Source organism: Myxocyprinus asiaticus, chromosome 30 (assembly GCF_019703515.2).
Source record: "Myxocyprinus asiaticus isolate MX2 ecotype Aquarium Trade chromosome 30, UBuf_Myxa_2, whole genome shotgun sequence".
In the NCBI taxonomy this organism is placed as follows: Eukaryota; Metazoa; Chordata; class Actinopteri; order Cypriniformes; family Catostomidae; genus Myxocyprinus; species Myxocyprinus asiaticus.
Genome location: NC_059373.1, coordinates 17,532,490 through 17,549,466, shown reverse-complemented (window position 1 = coordinate 17,549,466; position 16,977 = coordinate 17,532,490). Strand labels below are relative to the sequence as shown.

General features: G+C 38.1%; 1 protein-coding gene across 2 annotated transcripts in view; it reads right to left on the bottom strand.

Moving 5' to 3' along the window:
• Positions 1-16,977, bottom strand: part of csmd3b (CUB and Sushi multiple domains 3b) — a 715,228-nt gene that overhangs the window by 107,120 nt on the left and 591,131 nt on the right. For both annotated transcript variants that reach the window (XM_051664389.1, XM_051664390.1), the window contains exons 35-43: positions 15,605-15,729; positions 15,174-15,270; positions 12,939-13,043; positions 11,125-11,243; positions 10,135-10,204; positions 4,578-4,694; positions 4,258-4,467; positions 3,259-3,447; positions 843-1,020 (exon numbers count right to left, since the gene is read on the bottom strand). In XM_051664389.1, the coding sequence (XP_051520349.1) occupies positions 843-1,020; positions 3,259-3,447; positions 4,258-4,467; positions 4,578-4,694; positions 10,135-10,204; positions 11,125-11,243; positions 12,939-13,043; positions 15,174-15,270; positions 15,605-15,729 (1,210 nt within the window). The remainder of the gene's footprint in view (positions 1-842; positions 1,021-3,258; positions 3,448-4,257; positions 4,468-4,577; positions 4,695-10,134; positions 10,205-11,124; positions 11,244-12,938; positions 13,044-15,173; positions 15,271-15,604; positions 15,730-16,977) is intronic.

Genomic DNA, 16,977 nt, shown 5'->3' with positions numbered 1-16,977 from the left:
ATGTTAAATATGCATATTACATATAGGCTACATTAAATGTTTAAATCTACATTTCCATGACTTTTCCATGACCTTTCCAGTTACTCGTGATTACTGGATTAGGACAATAAGGAATCAGTTTGATTTAGACTGATTCGCTAAAGAATCATTTAGACCATCATTTTTAATGTACAGAACTAATTTAGCAGCTCACAAATCAGAAATCACTATAACTTGCAATCAAATTCTAAACTACAAGAGCAACATTAGAATGAATAATCATTATTTAGATTTCTTCGATGTTTAAGGTTATCATTTTCACATCAACCAAGGGCACACAAAGCCTGGTGTAACGTAATAACATAAAGTACAGTACATTTTCCATTTTAAGCAGAAGCAAAAACTAAATATAACCCTGAAAATGTACTCCTAACTTGAAGAATTGTGCAAAGGCTATTTATATAAATGCTTTGCAAATGGAGCTGAGTGAGGCCGTGATGCCTAGCCAAGCAAACGGGGTGGCAGCTTGTCCTGGAAATGGTTTTGTTGGATTTAAAAGATGATTTCTCTCCTCAAATACAAGCAAATGTGCTTTGGTGCACTCCAAGGGACCACAAAGCTGTTTTGCATACAAAGAGTAAATGTCTTGCTTTCAAGGACGTTTTGCGTTTGGCCACAAAAGACCCTTTGGTCCTACAGCTCAAAAAATAAGTTAGTCATTCCTCTAAATTTTTGGTCCCATCTCTCAACAGAGGAGGCCTACCTCTTACTGTGTCATTATTATTGATCATGGACTGATGAATATTAACTGATTCCTAAAAAGTTCATCATCACATATTCATGAGATTCATTTGAGAGTTTACCACACGGTGATGTAGTCGTAGATGGGCTCAGTGCTGAGGACAGTGAAGTTGATGTAGATGCCATTTCCAGGGGGCACCCTGACACTCCACACACAGTCCTGGAAGTTGGGGTATTCAGCGGGGTGACCAGGAGAGAAGATGGTACCATTCAAGGAGGTGATGTTTCCGCCACACAAAGCTTTTATGGCAGGAAAAAGGAATGTTATCACCAATAAAATTTGTTCATAAAGCATATTAAAGGTGCAAAAAGTAATTTTCCACTTCAAAAGTTTTACACAGAAAGACATGAACTGTATTTTAGCCAGCAGCCATATCACCCTGTAGCTCTAGACTGGTTAACCACTGAAGCTAAGCATGGTTGAGCCTGGCTAGTACCTGGATGGGAGGTCTCCTGGGAAAAAACTAAGATTGCTGCTGGAAGAGGTGTTAGTGAGGCCAGCAGGGGGTGGTCACCCTGTGGTCTGTGTGGTTCCTTACCCCCAGTATAGCAATGGGAACACTACCCTGTAAAAAGTCACCATCCTTCAGATGAGATATTAAACTGAGGTCCTGACTCTCTGTGGTCATTAAAAATCCCAGAGCAGAGATTACGTAAAGAGTAGGGGTGTAACTCCGGTGTCCTGGCCAAATTCCCCCCATTGGCCCTTATGAATCATGGCCTTCTAATAATCCCCCTCCATTAATTGGCTGTATATCTCTACTCTCTCCTCTCCACCAATAGCTGGTGTGTGATGAGCATACTGGTACACTACGGCTGCCGTTGTATCATCCACGTGGATGCTGCACACTGGTGGTTGTTGAGGAGAGTCCCCTGTTCACTATGTAAAACGCTTTGAATGTACTGTGAGAAAAGTGCTATATAAATGTAACATTCATTCATTCATTCATTTATGACACATATGGTGATACAGGGCTAAACAATAAGGATGGCCCAATGACCAGGGGTTAATGTGAGAGCTCAGGCCTGGTGATGGAACTATCACTTTCCGATCAGGCCAGTGCTGCTGTCACTACGTGTGTTCGTTGATCATGGTTATGCATGCTCAATGATGTGCTTAACACTGTTGTTGTGAATTTTGCTGATTTACACTATATTTTTCTATTGTTCAGTTAGTAGAACATGGTGCTAGCAATGCCAAGATCATGGGTTCAATTTCCAAGGGACACACAAACTGATAAATTGCATGCCTTAAATGCACTGGAAGTCGCTTTGGATAAAAGCAAAAATGTAAAATATGTCACTTAACGTTATCTAGCTGACATAGATCCTTTTTTTTTTATCTTCAAAATAGCGAAAATTACTTGTGATAATCTTGAAAGCATTAGCTTAAAAAGTTATACCCAAATCAGTAATGCTTTGCAGCATATTCCATCATTAATGTTTATGAATAACTGTCATGAGTTACAGTACACAATTTCCATCATTGTGAATGAAAAACCTAAAAAATTATTTGTTGTAAAAAATGTTTTTTATTTATTTATTTTTTATTTATTTTTTTGTGAAAGCACACTTAAACATTTTTTTCTGACACATAAAAAAATATGTTGCTAAAAATAACTGTTTTTGTGGTGGGGCCAGCCAGATTGTTGGCAGGGCAAGTAAAAATCTACTAGTACTAGTATGACCAGGCCAGTCGAAAAAATCATTATTGCTGAGCCTTGTTGATGTACACATGAGACATAGTCTAGTCATATCAGTGGCCTAGAAAAAGTTTTTTTATTTTACATAAATGTGGTACCCTCCCAATAGTGGCCGCCATGTTGAGATCACATGACCAGCTATAACAACCCTATTATTTGATACTTTCGACTGCAGAATAAATAGATCATGGGTGAAAAGTAATATGAATGGAATGTTTGTACAATGACATCGGTAACCAAAAACTTTTTCTTTTACATAATACTGAATCCATGCCCATGGGTATCAGTATGAAGTCCAAAACCACAGTGGTATCAATAGTTAGGAAGCTGAATAAGAACCAGCAACACATGAACAAAACATTACTGAATACACCTTTTAAGGTTTTGTCTTCTAAATGTAATCTCTTAGCTGAGATCGTTCTGATATGACATCAGTTCATTGTGCTCTGGAAAATAATGTTGACCACTGAAGCATTGCACATTTTCTCTCGCTATAAAGATGCATGGCACTGTTTAACATTGTGCCTTTAGTAAAATTGTTGAAATAAGCAATAAATCTCACTCATGAGCATATCTCTTACATCAGCGTATAATGTCATCAGCTGTAAGGGACCGGTGACACTTTTATAATAACTTACAACGAGCAGCTGCATGCATGAAAAACTGGGGTCATCCAATTTCAATTCTGCATTAAGGTAGTATATAAAGACATCCTCATTTTACAAAATGCATTCTACCTTACAGTAAGAAGTAAAGAAGAAAAACAAGCACGTACCTTCACAGCGTGGTATAGGATTGTTCCAGTTTCGACTGATACCATGGAGGCAGGTTAAAGACGTCTCCCCGATGAGTGAGTAACCAGGTAAGCACTCGAAAGACACTGTCATGCCCACACTAAAGTCACTGCCTATTACGATACCGTTCCTGAAGGGTCGAGGGTCAGGACAGCTCTGCAGCTGATAGGCTGGAGAAAAACAGAAAAGAACATATTCATAAGTGAGAAGGATAAATACAATTGCCCATTTTGACTCTACAGTCTATTTGTGGGTGCATTACCTTTGATCATGTGAAATGAATGTTTGTACATTTAGTTTGCCATTTTTTTTTTACATTAAAAAGGAGTTTGTATTGACACACCTAGTTTATAAATGTGGCTCAAAATAGATAATCTGATTTTCCATCTGTAAAATCATGTTCAGATTTATATTTATTAAGGAAGTAAATAGCAAGCAATCATTAAGCAGATGCTTTTATTCATAGTGATTTACAGTATATTTGTTACTGAGCTGAGGCCATCTCTCTCTCTCTCTCTCTCTCTCTTTCTCACTCTCTCACACACACACACACAAACACACTTACTTGCTAGTTAAATGGACTGGACACAAACCATATATTTATTTGTTTTTTGTTTTTATACAAAATTGATTATAATTACTATAGACTAAACCTAACTTTCAAACTTTTTGTGTTTTTTCCATTTGAGGACATCCACAAATGTTTAAAGAAGGAGGGTTTTGTCAGATTTAACATCTGAGACCAATTTTGTCCCCAAATTATGTAGTAAGTAAACCCATAACCACACACAGTCTAAATTGTCATTATTAATTCACAAACAAGCAGTTTTATCAAGAATATGTATCTAATTGTATCATTTTTGACCTACTTAAGCATTCCAGGGGGAATGTTAGCTATGCATTCTAGGGTTCAATCTCATGTACATTCCTCACCACTCAGTAACATGCTCAGTGGATAAAGTGATCCTTCAAAAACTCACCTTGGTATGTAATGTGAAATCCAGGCTTGTTCTGCGAATAGTCACTGTGGAAGAAGAAGCTGGTCTCATGGGTTGTGCTGAACAGAGACTCAGGAACCTGCGGTCCACTGAATCTGTCAATCACTTTACCCATCTCAGCCGGCCCACTGCGGATCTCCAGGTAGTCATGGATGGCCTCGGTGGAGAAGTTCAGGAACTGCACATGGATTCCTAAACAACATATGAACAGCAATATTTAACACCGATAAAGTGCTGTATGTTTCACTCAATAGTAAGCTCATTCATGCACAATGAAAAGACATGTAAAGACATGCATGTACCAAAGCCAATGGGAAGGGTGACCGTCCAGGTGCAGTCCAGACCACTTGGGTAGTTTCCAGGAAAACCAGGGCTCAAAACCACTCCGCTAACATCCGTCATGGCTCCACCACATTGGGCTGTGAATATGGTAAAATTAAAAATCTGATTCTCATGATGCGTATGGCCATGTTGTAGCAATTAATTGCTATCTCTACTGAGAAACAGATGCATCTATGGCCCCCTGTACAGTACATTTAGCATTAAAGGGATAGTTCAGATACAGCACCAATTTAAAAGCAGCAACAACAGAAATTCCATTCTCATTTTACATAAATTCCCCTGGTTGAGTCTGTAATACAGACCTTTACTTCAGGAGGAGAACCAGAGAAGCACTTAATAAAAACAAGTGTTATGAACACGCACTGGAATACAAAGAAATTCTGATCTGCTCACTTCTATTTGCTTGGTACAAGAACCAAAGCTATAGACCTTATTCATGCTAGCGCCATCTTTGACAATGAGGCTGTGAGGGATAGACTTACAGTCTCTTCAGTGGGCTGTACTGCAGTTTAAAGTGTTTTTGGATCGTTCCACGGACAAAACATTGATAAAATATCTGTCCATGAACATTCAGTATACAAAGAACTCCAGACAACATGAGTTGTGGAAAATCAGATGTGATCTAGGAGCTTTAAACGGCTTTACACCATTCGTGCCATTGAAGTGATGATAAGTATATCCCTCACAGCCTCGCTGTCGATTAAAAATCAAAGATGACGCTAGCGTGAATAAGGTCTATTGTCTCTTTTTTGAGAAATTATGGATATGAAACAAAAGCACCAACAGGTCTGGGATATTAAGTTGTGATTCTAGCAGAAACATGGAAATCATCCCTGATATGAATGATGGCTAGAGGTCTAGTTTTAACACAGGAGAGGCTCAACAATGTTGCTGCATAAATTGGTATTTGAAGTCTACAAACTACTTTCAAACATGAGGCAAAGCGGATTGGGGTCAAGGGACAGCCAACTCAAACATGAGCCAAGGTAATACAAAAGAAAAACAAGATGCCCTTGATCATTGACAGACTGATCTGCAGAAAAGACACAAACTTGGTCTCGCAGGAAAGCCTGCTGGCCACAAAGGATGTTGCAGAAAAAGGAGGGGTTGATGCAGTGAAAGGGTGAGACGTCTGGCACATCAACTCGCCAGTCAGAGAGAATCTCCATCTTGTGTTCCACATGGAACAGATGGAATGGAGTGCATCCCCCACAAACATTCAAATCAACAGCTATATCAGCTATCATTTCTAAAACATTAAGTTGAATTAACACAGACTGATGGCTTCAACAGAAGCTTATACCATCGATTAACAACCTCAGAGCTCACGGTAGGTCTGTCTTTAAAAGTTTAGAACTATCATTACAAATTAATTTGCCTATGAAAAAAATGAATAGGATTTTTACTTCTGGAACCAGACTGTTGCGCTCTATTACTTTTGGTGCACAGAGGCACAGAACTTACACACTTCTTCTTAAAAAAATGTAATAATGCAGTACAGTATACAGTATACATACAGTATAACCTCAGAAGAAAGTGAATTATATTTTTTATTACTTTAAACTCACCTAAAACAACACAAATAAGGATTATTTAAGGGTTATCCATATATCATTTTGCACTTTGTTAAACAAATATATCTAGGTATTTCATTATATTTAAGCTAATTTTGGAAAAAAGGCTGTTAGTGATAAAGCAACTGTAATAATGTAAACTCATTCTTAGAGTTATTGGTCCATCTGGGCTGAGCAAAAAGAATCAGTAAACAAGTGTTAAAAAGATCAGTTTTGAGAGCACATGCAGAATGTGCAGAAGAAGCTGTGTGATAAATAATTGAGCTGGGTATTCCAGGATTTTCAGCTTGGCTGAGGCTAAACCAGTTGAAAAATTAAGCCAAACATAGCGCATAGCAGTTCTAGTTGGGTCTGTCTTTAAAAGTTGCCCATGAATAAACACTAGGCAATTCATCAAAATATTCTATATAGCGGGATCGAAAACTCTGCCATGCTCTGCATTTTAAAATTGGAATTTAAAAAAAGCTGCTGGGACAGGAGCAGCTTGAGACAAATGAATCAAACTTTAGCCTAAATTCTTACAAACTTTTGTGGTGCCTCTTACTCAGTTGCTGATGAAAGGGAATCTTAAACTAAGAAACACATCCAGCCTGTAATTTACAGTGGGAATTCACAAAGAATGAATTGCACCCACTGATAGGGTGGTTAATTTGCACACGCTGTCTGCATATTTTTTAGCATCTGATTCGATAAATTTAATTATGTCAATCATGTAAAGCTGCAAACACCCACAAAATCCATAGTGTACGTAATTTGCTGGTTCTGAGTGCTCGATTGTGGAGGATGCAGAAGACTACCATGATCTGGCACACGTTACTGGGACTGAATAGCATCACTCTACCACTGTGATCCATATACCTTAATCAGCTCTTAAAAATGGCAAAAGTACACTCTTCTACAATGTCTATATATAGTCTATGCCTGGATTTAATGCTCTTCTCCAACTTTTAAAAATCATTTATTATTTATGTAGGATTATCCATGAACGAAGCCATCAAATGAACACACCACCACATTCCATAGATCAGAGAGATCCCCCACCGAACCATTAGAGAGTCATAAAAACGAATCCATGGCGCCTAAATTGCTGAAGGAGACCGTCTCTCCCATGCCTGCTTAATCTCAAACTAGGGTTTGTAATGACAGAGCTGACCAATAAGACGACCCTTCTTTGTTCCACAAACTTAAACCCTCTGTAAGACCAAATGGCCAAGTAACACCTTGTGGCCTTAATGCATAAATCCGCGGCCATATCAGGAAATGGAGACTCGTGAAGACAGTCCCAAGGCCAGTCCCTCGGGACACCTCCTCTCCCCATCTGTACATTCCAAAGATATTCTCTTTTAGCTCAGCAGAGACCGCATGGATTCCACTCTCATGGTTTTAATAAACAACGGTCTCAAAATTGCTGCCAATAAGCTGTATTAATCACCAGTGTTTGCCTTAGATATATCTTTGTCATGTGTTTTGTTGATTCATGTTTTTCATGTCTTGTATTTTGAAAAGTTTAGTTCCTGTTTAATGTCATGTGTTCCTGGTCATGTGATGTACTGTTTTCCCTCCATATTCATGTGTCTTGTTTTCATTGGTTTATTGTTTGATTATCTTGTTTAGAGTTCTGTTTGTTCATTGGTTTATGTTCTCCCATGTCTAAGTATTTAAGCCCTCATGTTTTTTGTCAGGTATTGTGTTTGGTAACGTGTTCATGTTAAGTCAAGTTTATGTCAGGCTTAAGCCAAGCCAAGCCAAGCCAAGCCAAGCCAAGCCAAGCCAAGCCAAGCCAAGCCAAGCCAAGTTTATGTTTTATTCATGTTTATAGTTAGGGTTTATTGGATTTCACTTTTGTAAATAAATTGCACTTGGGTTCTTCACTTCATCATCATCGTCTTCATCATTGCCTGTGCCAGCAGCCATCGTTACAATCTTTTGTATCATGTATGTTTTATATAACCTGTAATCACTTATAACTGACAAATAGATGATTATAATTTTTAATCTTGTACGATTCATCTTATTCTACTAAGAATGGTAACTATTCAAGGCTTAACTTGATAATATACCCCAACAATCAGGTTTCTCATAACGTGTAATGTATTATCCATGTTGTAAAACCAATGAATTAACCAGTATGATTTGTAACCAGGGATTTTCATGTTTTGTTACTTACACGTGTAATATTCATGAAAGCATGTCACATTTAGTATGTAAATGCTTGCTTGTTTATGTAGAGAATGTTGATGACAACGAATGTCATGTCTCTTGCACTGTTTTCAAGATATAAATTTCATGATTAAACATTCACTATTTTGAGTGGGAGGAATGAAAGGATTCTCCACACAAAGGATTGTTAATCAACTTTGAAAGGGACAGAACAGTTGACCATGTGACTTTGGAAAGCCACTTTTGATTGGCTCAGGACACCTTTGGGGTGCGGCCAATTTCAGTTCAAATGTTTCCAAAACAGGAAAAACTCTCTCTTAGGAATGCTCTTGGAATCCTCTCTTTGAATGGTCTCTTGGTCCTGTCTCTTGATCTTCACTGCAGCTCCGCAGCTTCCGTGCCATGTAGAGTCCAAGGAAAACTCGGGACAAAGTCCTGAGGAAGCCTCTCACTCTCTGCTCTACGGTTCACACACCCAACAGGAGTCGCGAGTCCTCCTTGCGGAAGGCCTCGCTTCAAAGCCCACCAGCATCATCCATCCAGACAATAACTATCCGCGATCATAACCAAGTCCAAGACATCGACGGAACAAACTGTCTTCAAACGCCAAAGAACCAAGCAACACAAGGAAAGCAAAGCAAGGAAACACAATGCAAGGAAACGCAATGACACGCAAGTACATCTCAAGACTTTTGCTCAAAGTGCTGGTGTATTAGTTAAATACTTTGGGTAATCCGATTGCAAATCGATTTAGACTCAAAGAAGGATAAATGGTTCTTAAGGCATTGTCAACAGACTCTATAAAGTTCATTTTCTCTGTATTGATCATTTATTTCACATTCTGTCACTACTCACCAACCTGTTTCATGTTGTATGCGTTAGATTAGTTTTATGTTTAGAATAGCAATAAAGTTTGTCTGTATTCAAAAATAATTTGACTGTGGTATATTTTGATAAATAATCTCATCCCTGTTTTTAAAAGATTTAGCTTCAAAGCTATACCTAAATATGTGTGATATTATTTTCAATAAGCCATGAGAATAATATTACTCCAATAAGTGAATTCATCATAATTCCCTTATTAAAGCTAATTCCTTACAATAGAAATTGTGAGCGGATACAATGAGACGTTGTATTACGATTTTAATGGTGGAGAATTTTATTCAGACAAATAATCTAGTTATTTGTCATTGATCTTGCTTATAATGGTTGTCGAACGTGACTAATTCCATTATAAATCCTTACATAATAATGATGTAGAATAAGGACAGTTTAAATTAATTCCTAGCTCACACATACTGTTTTCCTACATATAATGGTGGAGGTACGCGGGCACTTTAACCCATCTCGGGTACATTTATACTACCAAATTTCCTACATTATTAGTGTTTCCAGGATCAACAGAAAATGTAAACAAACCATATCTTTTTTTTAAATGAAATTCCATATGCTGCCTGCTTGCCATGAGTGCTAATTAAGGCAAAGATGAGTTTTGTGAATCAGGCGCAATCTCTAATTACTAATTTTCATAGAAACAGGCATGTGCTAAAAAAGAATGACAATACCTTAATTTAAGCACTCACCATGGCACAGCACTATTGCAGCACATTTAGCGACTGGTTAAACTGCATTGTGGGTGGATGGTGAAAAGATACATGTTTTTGCACTGAAATACTGCATGCAAAAGTTCTGCAACTGTTTAGTATATTTGCCCCACATAGTTTTGTTTTCTAAGTAAAAGCTCTCTTTCTTTCAATTTTTCAACATTTCATTAAGGCCATACCAAGGCAAAGAGGTACAGGGTAGTTCCATCTCCTCACTGGTCCTGGCATGCATGTGATATGGGCATTTCCCTAGGAAACACACAAACAACCAAAAAAAGATTAAAATTACAAAATCACTGACATACAGTAGCATAAAGCTCCCAGAAGTGTTCAATTTGCCAGTTAAGAACTATTTGCAATGCACTTATCATGTCTATAATGTTACTCATAAAAGGTCATATCATGCATAAAACATGTAAGGTGCACTACAGGTGTTAATAAACACAACTCACTGATGCCGTTTACACCTGTTATTAAGATGAGTTTTTGGTGATCTGATCACATGTGGTCAGTGCTAAAAAAAGGTCTGAGCAGGGTCTAAAATGTTTTGTGATCGGATGACAAAAACCACATATGAATATGGTCAAAAACACATGTGACAACATTACATTTGAGGTGTAAACGCTAATCTGTCCTATATGTGTCCCGGCAACATCGAAGTGCCACCCCTCACCTGTCAATCACCTGCGCTAACACATGAGTTTAAATTTGTTGGTTACAAGCAGCTTTAAAAGGAAAAATTTAAAAAAGCAGATACATGCACAAGCATGAAAACTTCACGGATATTCTTCAGTGACCTCAACACGCACGGACACTTCTGAGAAGCACGAACATCTGAAGCTCCTTTAATAAATGCAATCCACTAAAATAAACAATTCTGTTCGAAATGTTGCGTTTGTGCTTAGATTACATTTCAGATGCATCTGGGAGAAACAGTGCACCTTTTTTGCACTTTATTTGTCTTCTCTGACTTTATTACCCTTTAATGCCATGCATTAACACACTGACATATTGACTGATGTATGTTGTCATGAAATCAGAGCAAATCCGTTCACAAGTGGTCCAGACAGAACTTTAAGAGAACAGAGATGTGTCTCACCTGACCACATGTGATCGAATCGCCCGAGATGCATCTTAATACCAGGTGTAAATAGGGCCATTGTCCTCACCTGTAAGGAGTATCCTTGCTCACACTGGAACATGACAACATCTCCCACCATGTATCGATCTCCCACTTTAATCCCGTAGGTGGGAGTCTGTGGCTCTGGACATGTATCTAGACCAATAGCTGTGAACACACATTTGATCATAACTGCTGTAGTCACCAGATATAAAAAAATGAAATTTCCACGGAATAGCACTGACAGATATGTAAAAGATTTCAGGATTTGGCAGTTGTTGAATTCCTAAAAGGACAACTCTGTGAGGATCTGGTGTATGATATCTAAAAACATTTGTTTAGAGGGGCTGTTTTCTGGCTAATTATTTTATGGATGTAAATGTGGACACCTGGCTATGTTTTGTGAAGAACAGGTGTCTCCCTCTCTCCCTCAGCACCTGCAGCCAGATAATTTGGCTGAACTGTGGTATAACATTAAGCCTGTTGGCTTGGACCACCTTTTTTTTTTTTTTTTTCATTTCTCCCTCTGATTATTTGCCATAAAGAGAAGATCCATCCATCCATCCATCTATCCATCCACAACCCCAATTCCAAAAAAGTTGTGACAGCATGAAAAATACTAATAAAAACAAAACGTAGTGATTTGTAAATTATATTCACCCTTTGCTAAATTGAAAATACTACAACTACACATTATATGACATTTTACCTTGTGATTTTTATTTTTTTTTTTAAATGTAAAGTAATTTCAAATAAGATGATTCAAGATTCAAGGAATATGGTCAAATCTTGGTGCATATTGGTGCTGAATGTACGTGATCTCTGATCCCTCAGACATCACTCTCTTAAAAAACATAATTCATCTGTAATGGATATCATGAACATGGGATTGAGATTAGTTAGTAAACCTTTGTTAGTCAACACCATTCCCCGCTGCATCCACAAATGCAAGTTAAGACTTTACTATGCACAGCAGAAGCCCTACATCAACACTGTCCAGAAGCGCTGCTAACTTCTCTGGGCTCGGTCTCATCTTAGATGGAAAGTAGAACAGTGGAACTGGGTTTTTTGGTCCGATAAGTCCACATTTCAAATAATTTTTGAAAAACACAGCCGTCGTGTTCTCCGGGCCAAAGAGGAATAGGACCATCCAAGTTGTTATCGGCGTCAGGTCCAAAAGCCAGTGTCTGTATGGGCCAGGGGTGTATCAGTGCCCATGGCATGGGTAACTCACACATCTGTGAGGGCACCATTAATGCAGACAGATATGTAAAAATTTTGGAGCAGCATATACTGCCATCCAGCACCGTCTTTTTCAGGTATGTCCCAGAATTTTCAGAAGAACTATTTCAAACCACATACTGGCCGAATAACCAGAGAGTGTGGGTGATAGATTGGCCTGCCTAGAGTCCTGACCATCTCCAAACGAGAATGTGTGGCACATTATGAAGCGCACAACACGACAATGAAGACCTCGTACAATTGTGCAGCTGAACACCTGCATAATGGATGAATGGGGGATAATTCCACTTTTTAAACTTAATAAACTTGTGTCTTCAGTGCCTAAATGCTTAATAAGCGTTATTAGAAGAAATGGTGATGTTTCACAGTGGTAAACACTTGACTGTCTCAACATTTTTGGATTGTGTTGCAATCATCTGATCTATCTATCTATCTATTACATATTTAACATCACTTGTCATTTGCTTCTAGAAAAATTAAAAACAAAGGGAGGTGTTATAAATGGACAGCAGTAGGACATTATGCCTTTTTAATGCAAGGTTTCCTATTGGAAGCACTCATTCGAAAGGAATACATAAGATAATGTTGTTGCACTCCACTGTTGTGTTGTGTTTGGTTTACCTGTGTATTCCAGATGGAAGCCTGCTGCAGACACGCTGATGTCTGACACAAAGTTCAGGTAGAGATTGTTGGACGTGCTGTTCAGGAGCTGAGGAATGGTGGTTCCTGATAAAGGAGAATGTGTTATGCAATGAGTGGCTTGCATGTCACATATTAGGAAAAGCTGTCTTTACTTTTGCTTAGTCTAAATCACATTGGCTGGGGCTGAAATAAGAAACAGTATTTAACTGGATTACCAAGCAAAGAAGGTTAAAGCATACAGCAAGAGTGGCCTAAGAGCACATTAACCTATTAATGGGAAACATCTTCAATGCCCATGGTGTGAACTCTCTGGTGCACCTGTGAACATTTGTCTTGTGAAACTATTCCCTCACTGTTTTAAACACTTCCTGCTGTAGAGTTCATCTTGGAAGTCAACTTCAATAGTAGTGGTTACCTGATATGGGTTTTTCAATGGCTGATGCACCCTAAATAAGAGAGAGGTGTGACCGATGGCCAATATAAGGCTGATATACACTCACCTACAACTTTATTAGGTACACCTGTACACCTACTTATTCATGGAATTATCTAATCAGCCAATCATGTAGCAGCAGTGCAATTAATAAAATCATGCAGATGTGGGTCAGCAGCTTCAGTTAATTTTCACATCAACCATCAGAATGGGGAAAAATCTCAGTGATTTTGACCATGGCATGATTTTTGGTGCCAGACAGGCTGGTTTGGGTATTTCTGTAACTGCTGATCTCCTGGGATTTTCACGCACAGGCCAGGACAATATTTTATATTTAATAAATATTTAATTTATCCCCATTCCTGAGCCACAACAGAGCCATAAATCCTAGACTGCCCCTAAAAGCAAAATAAAGCCACTAGTCATGACAGAACACATTAAACCCTGTGATTAATCCTGATTAATCTCATCAGATCATTAGTAGAGCATTCCATGGCTTGAATTGTGTGTATCAGATTCCAAAATGTGCAGTGAAAGGCAAGATTGAGAAACACTGAACTCGATCCCTCTACAACAAGAAAGCCATTGATGCATCAGGGCCCTGTAATGACAGTCTATAATCAACAGTGTACTTCTTCTGGCTTCTCTGTTTATCAACAATTGAAATGTTGAATGGTGAGGTGCGGTTCACGTTAGAAGCGCTGTCAGATGTAGTAATTAATTAGCTAGCCAAAAACAGCATGATGCACCTCCTCAAGTCTTTCCTGGCTCCAAATATTAAAATGATTGGCTTTCCTCAAGGGTTGACTCAGTTAATGATATCAAGGTGACTGGCAAGGAATTTTTTATGTTTTCATCAGAAGTCATTTCTATTGAGCAAGAAGTATCCTACCATCCCAAAATGAAAACATAACTTTATGGTGCATTGTTATATTTCTAATCAAGCCTGATGTTTATTAAATATAGTATGTTAAGACCAAAATCCTTTCCTAACTGCATCTCCAGCAACAACTTTAAAGTGTCCAGGTATCTCTTAGGCATCTATTCTATATCTTTACCAGTAAATTTTTTTAAACACACTTAACTGAATGTATGTTTCTCATGATCTTTACACCTTTTGAGCTAAAGGCTTATGCTGAAATGCTTCAAATTTGTGTAGTTGAAATAATCTATGTATAAAGTTATTTGCAAAACTAAAAAGCCAAGCAAATTTTATTATGATTATAATGATTATTATTATTAAATGGGTGAGTTGGATTAGATATTGAAGGAAAAGCAGCCAACAAGTGCCCAGCATTCATGTGAACTTCTTCAAAACTGTTTAAAAAACAACTAGTAAAATTGGTTGAGAGAATGCCCACAGTGTCCAGAGCTGACTACCATTAAGATCAAATTTAAGTAGTATTATATTTGTTGGTTTTACTACTTATTATTCTAATATTTGGAAACTTTTAACTGGTAGTTGGTATCTAAACCAGCTGGTATCTAAACGGTGATAGTGACATTATATACGTTATATAAAATTATTTTCTATAGACCCAGTTCTGGTTTTCTAATAAGCCACAGACCATATTAACTAGACGTTTTTTTACAAATATGTACATCAACCTTCATAGAAATAATGATACGGTCAGATCCTCTGGAATGACAGGAAAGAGATTTATTATACTGCATGCTGTGGCATAAAAGTTAAGCCTCAGAATGTGTGAAAAGCATGTACTGTACTGTCTAATATTGTACAAAACTAGGTAAAATTGGTATTCCTCTAGTTCAACTGTTACCTGAATAGCTGCCAAGTCTGGGTGCATTGTTGTCTGCACCGTCATAGAAATCCAGAGAATCCCAGTTATGCTCTGTTGCGAAACTCACAACTTGGATCTGAAAAGGAAAGAAAATTAAGAAGTAAGAAAAGGAAGAGGTGGTAGAACAAAAGGGCAATGACAGTGAGTTTAGGTCCATTTCATCATGCAGCATATATACAGCCTCAGAATTTAAATAATACAGCTTATGCTATATACTACACTAAATAGAGAAGGTGAAGATACAGAAAGGCACCCAGCTTTGTACGCCACATCATTTCTAAATTAAACATTGCCTTATGCATATTTGATTAGACATTAAGAATTCCCTTTATTGTAGTTTTAACTTTTACATCACTGACACTTCTTTTCTGAAACATTTAATTTGAGGGACTTCAAACTTCTCTACTCACTTGGATCCCAGCTCCCTCGGGAACAGACACCTTCCACACACAGTTGAGGTTGTTATCATAAGGTTCAGGGTAACCTGGGGACAGAATTGTCCCCTTACGCATCGCCAGTACCCCTCCACAAGGCACTGCAAAGACAAATCCAAAGACAAGATAATGTGTTATAGCAAGCATTACATTTCAGTGGTGCATAAATGCGAGCCACAAAAGTGAAGGCTTGGAATTTATCAGTCTCTGTATAAACAAAAAGCTACTTATGATGATTAATCAAAGTGAAACTGGCTTTGTGATTACTCACAAGTTCGCCTTGATGCCTTAACGACTTTAAATATGCTTGTTTCTTCAAACAGATACAGAGAAGGTGTTGCTAAGTTCCTGTAATCAACTTGGAACTTAATTTTCACTTAAAATGGTCAAATGGTAAAAAACTATTTAAAATGAAAAATGTAATGGTGCTATAATATAGTACAGACACTGGCATGGAGCAATGGAAATGATATATGATGATATGATATCCATCTCTTATAAAAGATATATGATATATGCAAATTATTACTCTGCCTTATAGCAGCATTGTGCACAATGATCCTTTTGAACCTAAGCATACATTTTAAAGGAACAGTTCACTCCAAAATGAAAATTCTGTCATCATTTACTTACCTTCATGTTGTTCCAAAAGTTGTTAGTAGACTTTGTGAACCGGATCAACCAATTCATACCTGACTTGAAAAATTGATTTGTTAACGAATCAGACATCGAATTTTTTTTTTATGAACCCTCACGCACATGGCAAGGAGAGCTAGTTCCCTATCTGTCACTCACTTGATGTTGTGTCGATGTAGCGACACTAGGGATCACTCTTGGGATCCCCAAACACCTCTGATCTTTTTTTAAAAGGCTAATGAGAATTGGCGAGTGGAATTTGCATGCCACTCCCCCGGACATACGGGTATAAAAGGAGCTGGTATGCAACCACTCATTCAGATTTTCTCTTCGGAGCCGAGCGGTTCTATTCATTGAGCTGAATTCATCCGCCGAGTTCATTCACCTCTCTCTGCTGGATTTTACGGCGCATTTCAGCAGCTTCTCCCCCTCTGCATCTGTGGTTTGCAGAGAATGCCCCTGGGCATTTCGGCAGAACATATTAAAAGAGTTTATTCTAATAGAGTATATTTTCTTTCTAAAAGAGCAGCACACACGGAATGTCTTTTTAAAGACGTGTCTTTTTAAAGATGCCTTTCCGTTTGTGTGTTATTCCTGGTTGTGGACATTATCTCTCCGCTTCCGATGGCCACAATCGCTGTCTTATGTGTCTGGGCACTGCCCACGCGGAGACATCATTCGTGGATGGATCATGTCCTCATTGCGAGAGCATG